Genomic DNA, 18112 nt, shown 5'->3' with positions numbered 1-18112 from the left:
AGTGACTAAAATATTGCAGGATCATCTCCCCATCTCAAGATCCTTAATTTAATCACATCTGCAGAATCCCTTTGCCATGTCAATGGACATATTCACAGGTTCGAGGGATTAGAGCGTGGATATCTTTGGAAGGACATTATTCTGCTTCCCACAGTGAATGACACAGAAAGACTTGCAAGACACAGTGTAGAGTGAAAAACACAAATAGAGAAAACTTTATGTAACATGAAACAGTATTCTTCACATGCACGCCAACTCTTGACATTGGTTACCTTAGGGTTAGAGAGTAGCAGTAGAAATTGGGTAAAAGTTAATTTACTATAAATACTAAGGTATTTCTTTAACTTTTACCATAAGAATATGTTTATATGTAGAGTATGTTTAGAAATTATATTTAAACTTCTATTATGAGAATATGCATTACTTGGGAAATAAAATAGAATTGTGCTACATTTCCTGGAGAAATATTTAAGGGCAAGTAAATGTTTAAAATAGATTTTTAAGGGAAAATACAGATTATAAAACAGTATCTAAAATGAGGACTTCAACTCCACAGACGATGTTCTGTTTCCTAAATGGAGGGATAAACAGGCAGGTGTTAATTATATTATCCTTTATGTTCTTTGTATATATAAAATACATCACACCACTGTTTGTTTTCTATTTTTTAAAAGAATATCTGTGTTACCTAGTGAAGGAAGGTGGCAACGAGGGAGGCAACGATGAAGAGTGGTCCGTTAAGAATGTTAGTTTTAAGCGAAGTATCCCAAGAATGGAAAAGTAAGCACCACGTGTACTCACCAGCAAATTGGTTTCACCGATCAACACCTAAGTGCACATATAAGAATAACATTCATCGGGTGTCGGGCAGGTGGGAGCGGGGAGGAGGGGACGGGTATATGCATACATAATGAGTGTGATGTGCACCATCCGGGGGATGGACACGCTTGAAGCTCTGATTTGGGGGGAAAGGGGGGAAAGGGCAACATATGGAACCTAAACACTGTACCCCCATAATATGCTGAAATAAAAAAAAAGAATGTTAGTTTTAAAGTTGTATAACATAAAAAAAATTGGATGTAGGAAATTTTTAAACTTTTTTTTAGAATTTTGAAGAGATAAATGGCATTGGAAATAAAGAATGAAATTAATGCCACAACACTGTTGGGGAGAAACAAACCTTGCATGTAGACTATGATCCCAGTATTGTAAATATATGTATTTACTTATATAAATAGTCAGAAAATAAAACTGAAGAAATATACCTAAAAATGTTAACTGTAATTCTTCCTAGGTAGTACGATTGTAAACAAATTTTTATCCTTATTCTTGTACTTATCAAATTTCCACAATAAATACACTGTATTTGTAATAAGGGAAAAATATAAATAAATAATCTAATTATAATTATCATTCTCTTCAGTCCCATAATCAACATTTTCCAAGACCTGCTGCTATAGAGAGGAAGGGACTCATCGATCTCGACGTCTGACTGGGACCCAGCTCAGCCCACACCGCCAGAGGCCTCTGCTCCGTCCGCCTGGGTCTTCTTTCTAACCCCTCTACCAGCTTCAATTCACTATTGTTCTTTCTTTTAACCAACTTTATTGCGGTAAAATTTACACAAAATACACATAATTTCAATGAGCAGATGGCTGAATTTCGACAAATGTATAAACTCCCATATTCACAGCAAGATAGGCAACGTCTCCTTCGCCACAGAAAGTTCCTGTGCCTCTGCAGTCAGCTTCCCCACCCTCCAACCAGGCCACATACGACACTGTAGATTAATTTTGCCTGTTCTAGAACTTTACATAAATGCAATAATCCTCTGATCTCGGTTTTTAATTTGGCTTTTTCACTCAGTATGCAATGTTTTTTATACTCATCCATGCTGTTGCATTTATCAGTAGTTTGATGAAGAGTATTCAATTTTAGGAATACCCAACAATATATCCATTCACCTGTAAATGAACGTTTAAGTCACTGACAATTTTTGGCAATGATCAATAAAGCCGCTATAAACTTTCAAGTGAAAGTTTTCTGTAAGTAAATGTTTTTACTTTACTTGGTTAAATATCTAGAAGCTGATGTAGGTTATACGGTAAGTGAATGCTTAACTTTGTAAGAAACTAACTGCTTTCCAAAGTGCTTGAATCATTTTACAATCTCACCAACAATTGAGAAGCGTTCCATATCCTCACCATTATTGAGTGTTTCAATTTTTAAAACTGAAGCCATTCACACAGGTATGGATTTAATTTGCATTTTCCTGACTATTAATAATGTTGAGCATCTCTTCTTATGCTTATTAAAGACTCATATCTTTTCTTTCTTATTGGGTTTTAAACATTTATATTTGTGTATAAAGCACACATATACATGTACATATTCTGGATACAAGTTCTTTGCTAGACACATGAAAAGCAACTATTTTCTTAAATTCTGGGGCTTGTTTTTTCATTTCCAGAATAGCTTTTGAACAGGAGATGGTTTTCATTTTGCAGAAGATCAAATTATTATTAATATTTTTGATTAGTTTTTTTGCATCCTATATAAAAAATTATTGTCCTCCACTTGTTCATGAAGGTTTTCTTCTCTGCTTTTTACTAAAATAGAGTTGTAGCTTTCACGGTTAAGTCTACGATCTATTTTGAATTAACATTACACATGACGTTAACTGGGTTGACATTTATTTTTTTTCACACAAGTGCACAGGTGTCCAGATATTCTAGTCCAATTTTACAAGTACATTATCTTTTCATCATTGAATTACGCTGGCGGCTTTACTGAAATCAATTGACCATATATATCTGGGTTTATCCAGACTATTTATTCCGCTTTATTGATCTATATCACTTTCTGCTGAAACCACACTGTCTTCATTTCCTAATCTTTATAGTAAGTTTTGAAATCAGATAGTATAAGTCCACCCAATTTGCTGTTCTTTTTCAAAACTGTTTTGATTCTTCTAGATCTTTTGCATTTCCAAATAAATACTGAAATCAGCTTGTCAATATCTATTTTTAAAAAAGGTCCATAGAGATTTCCATTGGGATCATACTGAATCTATAAGTTAATTTGGAGAAAATGGACATATTAATAATATTTAGTTTTCCAATGAAGGAACCTTATTTAGATGTTTAATTTCTCTCAACGGTGCTGTGTACTTTTCATTTTAGGGGTTTTTCCATATATCTTGTTAAAATCATTCTTAAGTATATATCATGGTTTTGGAAGTTCCTGTAAATTTTTTCCAATTGTTTATTTTCAATATATATAAATACAACGATTGACTTTATATTCTGTGGTCTTGCAAATCAAATTATAAATTCTGGCCAATATTTTGCTAGATTTCTTAGAAATTTCTTTGTACTGAGTCATATCACCTGTGAAAAGAGAGTTTTTCTTCTTTTTCCTAATATTCATCTCTTCCTGGTCTTTTTTCTACCTTATTGTATTGGCTATGATTTTTAGTAAAATATTGAATAAAAGTGGTAAGAGGGGACATCTTTGCCTTGCTGTCAGTGTTAAGGAAAAAACATTGTTTTCACCCTTACGTACAATGTTAGCTGTAGAATTTTTTAATAGATATCCTTTCAGAGATTAAGATAGTACCCTTAAGAATTCAATAAGTATTAATATTGTTGGTTGAGAGAGTTTTTCTTTCTCTGAATAATTAGAAATATTGTTTCATTGTATTTTGAACTTATTTTTTTTTTATGTGAAGACAGCCATTGATCTGAACATTGTTCCCTGTGTAATGTATTTCTTTTCTCTGGCTGATAAAAAATTTTTTCTTTATCTTTGGTTTTCAGCAATTTTCCTGTGATGTGCCTAGGGTTCTATATGTTGTTGTCATGAAATATGAGGAATTTTCTACCACTATGTCCTCAAATAATTTTTTTTACCCATATTTATTCTCTTCTGAAACTCCAATTATAACTACATTAATCTGCCAAATCTACCATCTAGGCTGTCTCAAGGATATTTTCTGTTGACTACTTTTCCTTGACCATGGGTCACATTTTCATGGTTTTTGCTTGAGTGATTTTTATTTTACTCTAGACATTGTAGATGACATATTTTAGAGACTCAGGATTCAGCTATCTTCCTCTGAAGAGTATCCGTAAGGCAGGTGAATTACTGGCTTATCACCCTGAACTTGGGTAAGTTTGAATTCATTCCTTAGTGGGGAGGATGTATATAAAGCCCAAGATGATTTCCAAGCCCTTATAAATTGGTAGGACCCAACCTCCAAACTCCGTTTCCCCTAAAGATCTTGCTAGAGTTTGGTTTCAAGCTTTGTTAGGGCAGGTCGAGAGCAGGCATTTCTCTGAGTTATGGTTCTTACATGAAGGCACAGCTTTTCTGTTTTATCTCCTAAATAAATGCTAGGAGTGATGACAAGATATCAAAAGATTACTCCACTCCAGTCACTTGAGTTTGCTAAATTCCTAATACCCTTTTAAAATATGAACTCCATAGCACCAACACTCCAGCACATTTGGGGCAGTTTCTCTCTGTGTATATTCAGGCCAGCCCTTGCCAAGTTCTCACAGATGATCTGCACATGTACCTCTCGGCACTGTTCCACGCACAGGACTTTCATCTCTGGTGCCCTCGGCAGGACCACTGCGCTCTCACTAGATTCCAGCTTCTGCACCAGGCAAGAAATATTCTCCAGGCAAAAAGCTGGGTTCACTGTGAGGCTTGCCTAATAAATTTTCCTTCTTTCAGGGATTACAGACTTACACTGCTCATTCTCCAATGACTAAAAGCAGTTGCCTCATATTTTCCAATTTTATGATTATTTATTGAAGAAGTCCAGTATCAGTTACAACCACATAGCTCAAAGTAGAAATCTAGCTGTGCTCTTGCATAGAGATTTTTTTCAACATTACAGAATATTTATAATTAGGGTTGTTTTATACAATTCTTCAACAAGAAGCTATCATGAATTTAACAAATTAATTTCAGAAAATCATGTTTAAGTATGTTACTGTACTTTCTGTGATGTGAAATGCTAATACTTTTGATGACTAAAATCAAATTGCTAGTGCACAATGAATTATCATTCATTTTAACATCTCCAAGCAAGACAAATTCATATATAATTACTAACATAGAGTACACATATGAAGTATATTGTCACTCACTGTTTCACCTTATATTTACATATGACACTTAATGTTGTACCACAAATGTCTGTGAGCAGCACATTCACAATGCAACTTGTAGTTAATCAGCTAGAGACTTAAGTGAAACTGTTTTCTCAAATGGAACCAGAAAGTTTGTCAATTGTGGAATTTAATGTATTAGGTTACTTTATATTGTGACGACTGAAAAATATACAGTATAGGTTGATAATTTTGAAGCTCCACTGAAATTTACCATAGTTTAAACTTATCATCATCAATGGCTATGCCTTTGACTTCAAAAATTTAGGGTAAATTTTTATTTTAAATTAACTAACCAAATATTTTTTCAATATGCCATCCAATGACTGTTCAGAAATCAGTTATTATGAATTGAGGGAGATGATAAACATTATTATACCAAACATTTTTGGAACACAAAATCTGGAATAAAGGCACTGTATCAAGGGATTAACGGGATTAACAGCATAGCCATTGAATCAGGAATGCCATTTAATTGGCTTTGGAAAACGTACCTTGTTATAAGTATAGCTGCATCCACTGACGTCATCTCTTCCCCCCAGCTTGTGGACATCTCTAAATGTACATCATTCTTTTTGCCAAATTCTTCATGTTGCCACTTACAAAAACTCTCTAGCATTTTCTCTCCATGGTGCCCAATATAGAGATCTGCCTGAAAACAAAGATATTTCATTTCAAAGAAATTACACTTATGTATAAAAAAACTAAGAACTAAGGGCACTTCTTGAATTACTAAAGCAGACTGCTGACCATAACGTTAATTAGAACCTGGAAGACATTCAGGATTAATTTAGCCTGAGCTAAAAATCTTACAACTTTGTGAAGGTGCAATAATTATAGAATCTGTATCGTGTTATTCTGAAAAAGGAAAGAGGTGCAGTGGAACATTAAGAATGTGGAACTTTCAGGCATAACTCATTACTTCTACAAAAGTTTTCTAAAGTGCCTGTTAAGCAGCATGTCACAATGATGCCACAAAACACTCTCCATTTAAAATGAATTACAGATAAGAAAAAGTTTTAAGAGCAGACATTTAAATAAGAGAATAAAATGTCATTTAAATGACGTTTTTAAATTACATTTTGGAAAGTTAAGGTTTATTTTCAGGATCTTTGTAAACTAAGAACATGCCCTTTTTCAAATAAAATTGAGGTATTAACCAAAATGAAAGGCCAGTTTTATGTATACTTTAAGTGTCTCAGTGAATATTTCTGGGCTTTTAAGTCAATAAAAGTACATTCTTAATATTCCCTTTATTTAAAAATTTCTGAAGACAATTTTTCACCCACTTAATTGAATAAAAAACTCAAGACTTTCTTACTGGAGTTTCATGGAGGAGAATAAGCTTTATCACACGAAGATTGACCTGCACACCAAGACTCTTGTGTTGGAAAAGGTTAAAAACCTAAAAACAAATAAAAATAAAAATCCTAAAATGAAACTGAAAAACATCTTAATTTTTCTTAAGGCCCAGACATGGGAAAAGTCTCAATTTAGTTGAGAAATCTTATTAAAAAAAAAAGCGGGGGGGCGGGGAGCAAGGAGGTGATTTTTTAATGTGGTACCTTGATTTTTTTTTTAAGAAAACTTAGTGTTTATTTAATTTATATTTGAAAATGTATAACTGGCATACCAAACTTATGCTGTCAGAGATATTATTAAAGCTACCTAGAAGAGACTGAAGTTGCGAGGCTACGCTAGTCCACCCTATGCAGAATGCCAGCGGAGTGCACTGGAGGTGGCTGAATGTGGATAGAAACACCTGAAGTGTGAAAAAATTCTGTCCATTGGAAAGACGTCCAAATGACAGCAAAAATAGGAAAATTGGGAATCTATTTGTCCTCACATCAGTGGTTCTTACCATGCCTTAAATGGTAACTCAAATTATAAATAGACATTTGCCTTTGGCTTTTATTTCTGTTTATTCTCTTTTAAGAACCACTCTTCATTCCAACCTTCTGATTTTTCCTTGAAGAAGGTTTACCCATCAGAGCATACAATTAAGTCAAAGGATTAAAGTCAAAGGATTGGTAGTAAGCATCCCTAAGATGCTAGATATAAACTAGATTTCCGCAGTCCAGAAATCTTCAACCAAAGTTAGCCACCTGCGATTCAGCTGGTTAAATTCTTAGCTATTAGCTATTAGCTTTTATTCATCACCTACAATCATATCTGACATCCAATTTTATATACCTGTGTAAGAGCTCAGTGGATTTGCAACAATCATTTTTATACCACCTCATATTAATCTACAGTCCTTTCAGTGGGGCCATGCATACAAGCAAATACAACATTTCTGCTAATTTCAATAAGCGGCCTTTTTAAAAAAGAGAAGGACAAGAAAGGCACAAAGAAAAGAGAGAACTGAATAACAGAGAAAGAGTTTTGCCACATCAAAATTAACAATGAAGGTGTTTTATTTACTAGAAGATATAAATAAATCATTATTTTGAAATGGCTTTTGAGATGGATCAATTTGGTATACCTATTTCTTTTAACTGATGTCAATAAAAGAAAGAAATAGTAACAGATTAATTTTTAAAGAATTTCATTATAAATACTCACACATTTCTTCCTTAGAGTTTTCTTGAAAAAATTCCAAGTGCACTTTAAAGTTTGCCTACCATATTCAAGATGGTTAGAATGAATCTCCTGGCTGCATCTGCTCCATGATAGGAAACCATTGCTGGGTCTGCAACCACTACCGTCTCTATGTTATATTCTTGAGGCAATTTGTATGAATATCGCTTCCCTCGTCCACTTTCTGGTACTTTTTTAGACCTAGATCTTCCTTTATCTGCAACAGAGAGTTGAATTTTTAAATGCACCTCTATATCAGCAAAGTGAATAATATCCAACATTTGTAATGGTAAGCAAAATCAAATAATTTCCCTGCACACATGGAATCTCAAAGGGCATTTGGCTTTGGAGTGCGACTTTAGAATCAGAGAGACTGGATTTCTGCCACTTATTTAGTTCTTCCATTTTAGGAAACTATCATTATCCAGTCAGCCTCAGGTTCCTTATCTGTAAAATGGAAAATAATACCCATCTACCTTCTAGAATTGTTGATGACTTATAATTAGGTCACATTAGTAAAATTTCTAGTACAGAGCTCCATATAAACAAAATAACTCAATAAATAAAAGACACTATTACTGTCTTTCTTACGCCAATGACAAAATGAAGGTCTACTTGCAAGAAGTGGCTTAATGACTCCCCCCCCACATCCTAATTTCAGGCAGGTGTCCCTGATTATTAAATTATTATACATGGATTACAAAGGATTTGGCTTCACCTTCCATCAGGAGCTTCTAGAAGTTATTACCTTGGAGGAATATAGATTCCTCAAACAGAGGCAATTAAAAGTAGTAACCACAAACTACAAATATTTACAAAAGTTCGACTACATAAAATTTAAGAACTTCTGTTTATCAAAACATGTCACTATGAGAATGAAAAGCATGCCAGGAAGTGTGAGAAAATATTTGCAATACTTTTTTCAGAATAAAGAAATAACGAGCTACTCTAAATCAATGATGGATAGATAGCCTAACTGAATAATGGGGAAGGACTGGAACAGTCATTTCTCACAATAGAATATTTACATGGTAATTATCAGATGAAAAGGTGCTCACTCTCACTAGTTTTCAGGGAAATACCAATTAAAACCACAATAAATTAAATAAATTTAGATCCCCAGAATGGCTAAAATTAAAAAGATTGACTTTATCAAGTGCTGACAAGAATGTGGGGAAAGCTGGAAGTCCCACACACAAACATGCAGGAAGTTTACATGGAAATGAGCATTTTGAAAAACTGGTTGGCAGTGTCTACTGAAGTTCAACATTTGCATATCCAACAAACCACATGTACAAATTATTCAGAGTAGCACTATTTTCAATATTTCAAATGATCATTAATATTAATAGTACATGGATAAAGAAATTTTGGCCTAGTCACATAAAGAAATACTGTATAGTAATGAAAAGAAACCAGCTGCTACAACATGCAAAAAATATTAATATGAATGAACCTCACAAACAATGCTAAGCAAAAGAAGCCAATTACAAAATATTAGGTAGTGCGATTCCCTTTATAGACACATCGAAAACTGGGAAGAAACAGTGTTAGAAATCAAGATAGTGAGTATCTTGGGGTAGAATAGGCTAGTGCCCAGGAGTGGGCACATGGGCTATCTGGGTGCTGATATTTTCTATATTCTGATCTGGGTGGAAGCTCATGGTTATGTTCACGATGGGAAAATTCAGCAGTTGGATATATCGTTTGTGCAATTTCCTGTATGCAAGTGGTGATTCAATAATGAATTTGTGATTTTTAACAGCTTTATTGAGGTACAACTTACATGCCACAATATGCAGCCATGCGAGTGTACCATTCAAGCAGTTTCAATAAATTCCTACAGTTGGGCAGCCATCTCCACAGTCCATTGTTAAATTAGCTGTCCCTTGTTCCTCTCCTTGCCATTTACCAAAATTCTGTTGATGTCTCTAAACTGCTATCATCTCTTTTCTCAAACTGGTACTTGTTGGCTGATAGGTTCTATATTTCTTTAACTTTAATTTCAGTGGAGTTCCTGGAAGTGTGAAGAGAAACACACTTGTTCAATTAGTCGTATTTCCCTGGATGTCTCTAACATTGTTTTGAATTGAGGCATATGTATTTTCACAATTCTAGTTCATCTTCTTTGTTACTAATAAACTACTTAACTTGAATCTTGTTCCAGGTGTCTTGGCTTTAGCTTCCTTACTCCTATTCTATTCTGTTCTATTCTACTCTACAAACCACCTATTCTACTTTTCTTTGCCCCCTAACATCTTCTCCTGGCTACAGAATTAATTTATATCTTGTATTCTTGACCTATTATTTTGACTTCTAGGCCCAACTAAGTCAGCTCTGAGATATAACATGACCAGGATCTCACCTTCATTGCTGGAGACTTCCCTGGTCTAGACTATCCCCAGAGTTACTTTTCCTCATTTTTTCGAACAATGACACAGATGTAAAAATTATTTAATGAACCAAGTCTTACCCAAATATCACGTAGAGTCAGTTAACTAACATGTTATAAAAATAAATGCAAACATTACTTATTTATGAAACAAGGCAACGAAAGATGACAAAAACAACAGTAGCTATCTGAAACACAATTACTATAGTTAAAAGTAAATTTTATGGATCTAGATTTAGCATCAGCAGTTAATACCAAAGACCTAAATGAAGGACAAAATAAGAAATTGGTTTTATGAATATCTTGAAGTCTAAGATACTTAGAAATTAATTTTGTAGTTTTTAAAATTGTGATATCAGTTCTACCTAAAGTCACACATTAGTATGTTATGATATAAACTTATGGTAAATATTTAGTAGGGAACATCCCTACAAGTATCAGAAGAGACTCCTCTTGGAGGATCAACATCTAATAAACTAATCATGAGATATACATATCTCGTTATATATATATATATGTGTGTGTATATATGTGTGTGTGTGTGTGTGTGTGTGTGTGTGTGTGCGCGCGCGCACTTCTGGCACCACCTTCCCCAGATGGATATGTCACTGGCATTGAAAAGAAATGAGAAACTGCATACTATCCAGCATACGCTCACCAAGTGTGCCAAGTGATAGCTTCTTGCCAGTGTCAATTTCTACCAAGCAAATGAAAATAATACGGATGCATCCAATAACCAAAAAGTGGCACCTCCTTCTACTTGGACACTTTTCTACATTTTCTCTTACTTAGTTATCACCTTCCCATTCTCAGGTTGTTGGTTAGATGCTGTAGCAGAGACAATTAATTGTCCATCAATATCCATTCTCCCTTTCTTTCCTGTAGTAATAGATAGAAAACCCTTCTCTATACCCACCCCCACTGTTGTTTTCCCTAAGTGAATGGCCGCCCAGCACCTACTGTTCTCAACCTGCCATTCAGCTTGGTGTAACTATGTGACTAAGTATTGAAAAATGGAATTTGAAAGAACTGGTATGTATAGCTTCTTGGTCACTCTTTATGAGAAAATTGTTTTCCTGCATCCCATAGCCTAGAATCTAGACAAAGCATGGCAAGCTAAGGTGGACACTGCAGAGATAAAACTTTGGGGGGATGTCAAACAATAAGATTGAAGAAATCCAGGTCACTGGAGATGTCATGGGTCAGACTGACTAATCTGCCCTGGTCTACCTGCACACATCTGAACCATAACATGTTGGAGAAATAATCTTCTACCTTATTTGGGCCATTGTGTTTTGAGGTCTCTGTTGCAGCAGTTTAGCCTACACCATAACTAACACAGATGGCTCGTATCGCCCTTCAGGGTCACCTCCCATCTGTGAATTCCTTAATATAATCCACTCACGTCATGCTTCTAGCTACCTGCCTGGTTGTCTCCATCACCCTCAAAAATAAGCAGCTCCACAAAAGCAAGGACAGAGTGTTTCCATTGCTTATTACCTGCCACGTGGTAAGAACCATCAATGTGTACTAAAAGAGTGATCCTCAGTCTATATGTGGACCTAAAAGTAATTTCATGTGTTCTAAATATTGTAGCCTGAATGTTGCCAGATGATTTGTTAACTAATTTTTCAGCGAATTCTATCTATGTTAAATCAAGAATTCAGGTTTGTCTTAAAACATAACAGACTTTCAAGTAATATCTTATTGCTGTATAATTTTGAACCAACTCAGGGACAAACAGGTCAACCGTCTATCTCCCAAGACCTCTCCCATCTCTTCCTTCTCCCACTCATCTCTCCTTTGCTTGCTGAATTCCATCGGCACTGGCACCCTCACTGCTAAGGAACTTTGGGCGAGCTGTTCTCTTGGCCAAAAGACACCTATCCAGATATGGTACTGACTTAGTCTATATGAAGAAGACTTTCCAACCTCCTGCCATAAAAGGAACCCATCCCACCTCCTCTGGCATTTCTCATCTCCCTATCTTGCTGAATTTCTCTCCAGAGCCTATACTCAAGCAGGATAATAGCACCCAGTAAAGAGTCATTGAAATAATACTTTCGTCTTCTCTGCTTTAAAAGTGTTATAAATTACTACAAATAATATATATCTAATGGCTCTCAGTCACTTTCTAGTCTTAAGAAAATACATCCATTTCAACTACGAAAAGAAGGTGGCATAACTACTGCTAAAATAAAATGGTCAGACCCTCAAAAGGGATCAATATATAATAATCATTTTTCTGTACATAACATGTATAAAGAACTTTTAGAATCATTTTGATGAAAGTTTAAACCAGATTCAAACTATGAAGCTATTTTTTAAACATAAATAAACTCTTTTTTGAGAGAGGTGATATCACTATATCACTTTAAAAAACGTTTTTAATAAATCACTAAGTATATTAGAAAGAATTTTCTGTTACAGAGTATCTTATTCTAATAAATTAACTGTAAATGCAATGCATGACCTGAATACCTCAAAATATGCACCAATAAAGTTTATCACTTATAAACAGAATGATAGAGGAGTCAAGACAATATTTCTTTTTAAGTAAGCCTTCCACTACAGCTCCAATCAAACCTCAAGACATTCGCCATCTAAGTAGATGTTTTAAAACCAAGTCAAAATGCATAGACACAAATCTTGGGTCTGCCACTTGCTAGCTTTGGGACAATGGAGCAAAAACTTAATTTCTCTACTTCTGTTGCTATTACAGATAAAAATTACACATGAATAGGGATATGTGTACATGTATATGCAATTTGTTTAGTGCAATGTCTAACTCATATTAAATGTGAAATACATGGTAGCTACTATGATGACATTTTCAATACGGAAACATGATGTGTTTTCAGATAGCTCCATGATTATTATATTTCTAAGTAGGCATATGCACAGTTACATGGGTCAAGATATACCCAGGCATATACTCTATTCTCTCAGTAAAATTTTGATTTTAACAAACTATTGCCCATTGATTATCAAATAAAATTAACTAAAACCTAGAGTAAATAATCACTGTTCATATTAAAGTTATTCTCTGGCATTCAGAACACAAGAAAATTCCTAGGGCAACTATCTGTATTTAAGCAATCTAATAAGGCCACTCCCTACATCAAATTCTCCGGCTCCGGGATGTTTTCCTTTACAAAAGAGAGAACAGGAAGGAAGCGGAGCCAAGATGGCGGACGAGAAAAGCCGCAGTCGGAGTGTCTCTGCAGAAAGACAGATTTTAGAAGAAAGTGAAAAAAATAAGCGAGCAGAGAAACATAGATCGGGTGAGGGTCGGAAGGAAGGGTGCCTGAAACTACAGGAGACTCCACGGGAAGACGTTGCGGAGGAGAACTGGAAGGAGAAAGGTCCCGAGAGGCTTGGAGACCAGCAACAAGGGTAGGTGGAGCGGTTAACTTCCCCTCCCTTGCATCTCGGACTGCTGGTGGCTCCTGAGCGGCTGGAGAGACCTGCCGACACCAGCCCAGAGACGGCTGAGCAGTGGCCTCTTGCGGACTCGGCGCCGGGCTCCCAGCCCCTGCGGGGCACCTCCCCGGGCACAGACCCGAGCCTAGCGGCAGACGCCATAGTGCCCCATTCTCTCCTTCCCCCTCCCTACCCGTGGGTGCCCAGAGAGACAATTTAGCTGTCACACGGAGGCATCTCCAAGGAACGGACCTTTCCTTCTGGGGCCCTACAGCAGACTGAGGGGTGCTCAGACTGCGAGTTCCCTACCTGCCAGCCCTCCCAGGTGCTACTTGCCTCGGGACTCCAGGAGAGTGGGGCAAATCCCCAGGTGGAGTGAAATCGATACAGCTTGGGCACCCTGCAGGTGATTCGGGACCAGCGCCTCTCCCCCTGGGAGGGTCACGGATTGATCTCCAGGGCCCAGGGGACAGGCCTGCAGACCAGACCCCGTACACCCAGGTCACGATCGCACTGCTCCGGGGCACAGAAGGGAGATCTGTGAAGGAGCCTACTGAGGAGTGTGTGCCTTCAGGGGCAGATCAGCATGCCGAGCGGCAACCCTCCTCCCAAAAGAGGGCTGTGCACCCAGGTCAGGCTGCTATCCTGAGTAGGGAACCTCCCGGCCCACATCACAGCCAGGGAAGATCCACTGACCTGAGGTCCTGCTTGCTGGCAAAGGCCTGGGAGAGGCCACTGAGAGGGGGAGGGTGGAGGGGAGCGAGACTTGCTCCAGAGTGTGGGTCTTGGACAGCCCCACCTCCCAAACCCAGACTTTTTGGCTGAGTGCAGCCATTTCAGCCCCTCCCTACAGCTTTGCACAGAAACAAAGAACGGACCTTTGATCCCTGCTAGCAGCAGTTGTGGAGCCTCAGGGCAGGTTTACCCAACCCAGCCCCGCCCAGACTCACTCCTAGACCTGCCCCCACTGAGATGGAGAATAAGGACACACCGGGAAGTCCCAGGGCCCCATCCACCACCCGAGGCACAAGAGGGCCTCTCCAGAGAAACAAGAGCGGGTTACAGGACCCAAAGACAGCACTGAAGCTCCCTCCTCTCAGCAAGTGCCACCTACTGACAGGGAGGTCATTCTGCACACCCTTTTACTGCATCTTCTGATTCTTCATAAAGGGTGTGGTCGAATCTCACCCACAAACACCACCTACTGGCTCAGAGACTAAACAGGGCGTGTCATTATCCAAACGAAAATCTAAAGGCAAGAAGGAACAACTGATCCAGATGAGAAGGAACCAGCAAAAGAACTCTGGAAGTATGAAGTCTCAAAAGGAAAGCACACCCCCAAAGAGGAACAACAGCTCCCCAGCAATGGACATTAAACAAACTCGGAACATTAAAATAACAGAAGAAGAATTTCAAACATGGATTGATTGCAAGGAAACTGAATGATACACAAGAAAATATGGATAACCAACACAAAGAAACCACAAAAAATATCCAGGACTTGGAAGAAAAATTCACTAAAGAAATTGAAATATTAAAGAAAAATCAAACCGATCTCCTGGAAATGAAGGAATATTCAGGGAACTACAAAACACAGTGGAAAGCCTCAAGAACAGGGTAGATGAAACAGAAGAAAGAATCTCAGAGATTGAAGACAACTCCTTCCAATTAAATAAGTCAGTCACAGAGATTGAGTAGAAAATTAAGAGAAAAGAAATAAGCCTACAAAAAATGAGGGATTAGGTGAAAAAACCGAACGTGAGGGTGACAGAGATTCCAGAAGGTGAAGAAGAAAACACTCAAGGGCTGGATAAGCTATTTGAAGAATTAATAGAGGAGAATTTCTCAGGCCTTGCTAAAAATTTAGATATACAGGTACAAGAAGCTCAACGGAACCCAGGGAGATTCAATGCAAATAGGAAGACACCACATCATGCAGTCATCAGATTGACCAAAATATCCACTAAAGAGGCCCTTCTACGAGCTGTAAGGCAAAAGAAATAAGTAACATACAAAGGAAAGCCCATCACAATAACGCCAGACTTCTCAACTGAAACCTTACAAGCAAGAAGAGACTGGGAACCCATTCTCACTCTTCGGAAACAGAATAATGCCCAGCCTAGAATCTTGTACCCTGCAAAACTAAGTTTCATAAATGAAGGAGAAATAAAGACATTCTCAGATAAGCAAAGACTAAGGGAATTCATGAAGACAAGACCAGCTCTCCAAGAAGTACTCAAAACAGAATTACACAAGGATCAGCACAATAAACACCCACGAATGTAAAACCACTCAAAAGTTAAAGATCAAAGGCTAAATTCCACAATGGCTCAAGACAGAAAACAAAGCAACAAAATGCAACCCAACAGAATGAAGAGTAATTTGCCCCACTTATCAGTTCTCTCAATAAATCTGAAAGGCTTGAACTCCCCTCTCAGGAGACATAGGCTGGCCGAATGAATAAAAAGAAACAAGCCACGCATCTGCTGTCTGCAGGAAATGCATCTAACCTGCAAGGATGCATTTAGACTCAAGGTAAAGGAGTGGAAATTGATATTTCAAGCAAATGGAAGCCACAAGAAGGCTGGTGTGGCAATTTTGGTCTCAGATAATTTAGTTTTTAAATCAACAAAAGTAATGAAAGACAAAGAGGGTCACTATATAATGGTGAAGGGTACAGTTCAACAAGAAGACAGAACAATTCTAAATATGTATGCACCCAACTTAGGTGCACCAAGATTCATAAAGCAAACTCTACTTGATCTAAACAAATTGATAAACACCAACACCATAATAGTCGGAGACCTCAACACCCCACTGACAGCACAGGACAGATCCTCCACACAGGAAATTAACAAAGAAATAATGGACTTAAACAGATTTCTATAACAAATGGGCCTGACTGACATTTACAGGACATTCTACCCCAAAACCACTGAATACACCTTCTTCTCATCAGCTCATGGGACATTCTCTAAGATTGGCCATATTATAGGACACAAGGCATGTCTCAAAAAATTAAAAAAAACAGAAATCATACCATGCACCTTCTCAGATCACAATGGAATAAAAATAGAAATCAACCCCAACAGAAACTCTCATCTCTACACAAAGTCATGGAAATTAAACAACCTTCTGCTGAACGATTCCTTCATAAACGAGGAAGTAAAGATGGAAATCAAAAGATTCTTTGAACTAAATGCCAAAGTGACACAAATTATCAAAATCTGTGGGACACAGCCAAAGCAGTCCTGAGAGGAAAGTTTATTTCCATAAATGCCTGTATCCAAAAGTCAAAAAGAGCACAAACAGGCAACCTAATGAATTGATTCAAAGAACTGGAAAAAGAAGAACAGACTGACCCCAAACCCAGCAGAAGAAGGGAAATCAGTAAGATCAAATCATAACTAAAAGAAATTGACAACAGGGAAACTATATGGAAGATTAATAATACAAAAAGTTGGTTCTTTAAAAAAGTAAAATTGACACACCTTTGGCTAAACTAACGAAAAACAGAAAAGAAAAATCTCTAATAAGCTCTGTCACGAACAAAAAAGGAAAAGTTACAACAGATGTCATGGAGATTCAAGATATAAATGCACACAAACTGGAAAATTTTTAGAAACACACAGCCTCCCTAGGCTCAACAAGGAAGAAATAGAATTCCAGAACAGACCAATATCAAGGACTGAAATTGAAACAGCAATAAAAAACATTCCAAAAAGAAAAAGTCCCAGACCAGATGGTTTCACACCCCAATTTTACCACACCTACAAAGAAGAACTGGTGCCTATCCTGCAGAAATTATTCCACAACATTGAGAAGGATGGATTCCTCCCCAACACATTTTATGAAGCCAACATAACCCTGATACCAAAACCAGGAAACAGAAACTTCAGACCAATATCCCTTATGAATATAGATGCAAAAATTCTCAACAAAATTCTAGCTAACTGAATCCAGGTGCTTATTAAGAAAATAATCCACCATGACCAAGTGGGCTTCATCCTAGAGATGCAGGGATGATTCCACATACGCAAATCTATAAACATAATTCACCTCATAAACAGAAGCAAAAACAAAAACCATATGATTTTCTCAATAGATGCACAAAAAGCATTTCACAAAATTCAACACCCTTTTACAATAAGAACGTTTAACAAAATAGGCATAGACAGGGCTTACCTAAAAATGATACAAGACGTATATGACAAATCCACAGCCAACATCATACTGAATGGGGAAAAATTGAAAGCATTCCCACTTAGGACTGAAACCAGACAAGGCGGCCTACTATCTTCACTTCTATTCAACATAATGCTGAAATCCTGGTGACAGCAATCAGGCAAGAAAGTGGAATTAAAGGCATGCAAATGGGAACAAAAGAGATCAAACTCTCATTATTTGCCGATGATATTATATCTAGAAAACCCCATGGATTCAACCAAGAGGCTCCTGGAATTGATAAATGAATTCAGTGAAGTCTCAAGATATAAAATCAATACACACAAATCAGAGGCTTTCATATACGCCAATA

The 18112-nt window shown here is 37.1% G+C and overlaps 1 protein-coding gene across 1 annotated transcript in view; it reads right to left on the bottom strand.

Moving 5' to 3' along the window:
• ADAMTS19 (ADAM metallopeptidase with thrombospondin type 1 motif, 19) overlaps window positions 1-18112 on the bottom strand; it is a 238790-nt gene that overhangs the window by 162562 nt on the left and 58116 nt on the right. The window contains exons 4-6 of the mRNA XM_012645041.1: window positions 7805-7977; window positions 6502-6585; window positions 5675-5832 (exon numbers count right to left, since the gene is read on the bottom strand). Coding sequence (XP_012500495.1) covers window positions 5675-5832; window positions 6502-6585; window positions 7805-7977 — 415 coding nt within the window. The remainder of the gene's footprint in view (window positions 1-5674; window positions 5833-6501; window positions 6586-7804; window positions 7978-18112) is intronic.

Source organism: Propithecus coquereli, unplaced genomic scaffold (genome assembly GCF_000956105.1).
Source record: "Propithecus coquereli isolate 6110/MARCELLA unplaced genomic scaffold, Pcoq_1.0 Scaffold224, whole genome shotgun sequence".
Classification (NCBI taxonomy): Eukaryota; Metazoa; Chordata; class Mammalia; order Primates; family Indriidae; genus Propithecus; species Propithecus coquereli.
The sequence above is the reverse complement of the archived record's forward strand: the minus strand, read 5'-3'. Positions and strand labels throughout refer to the sequence as shown.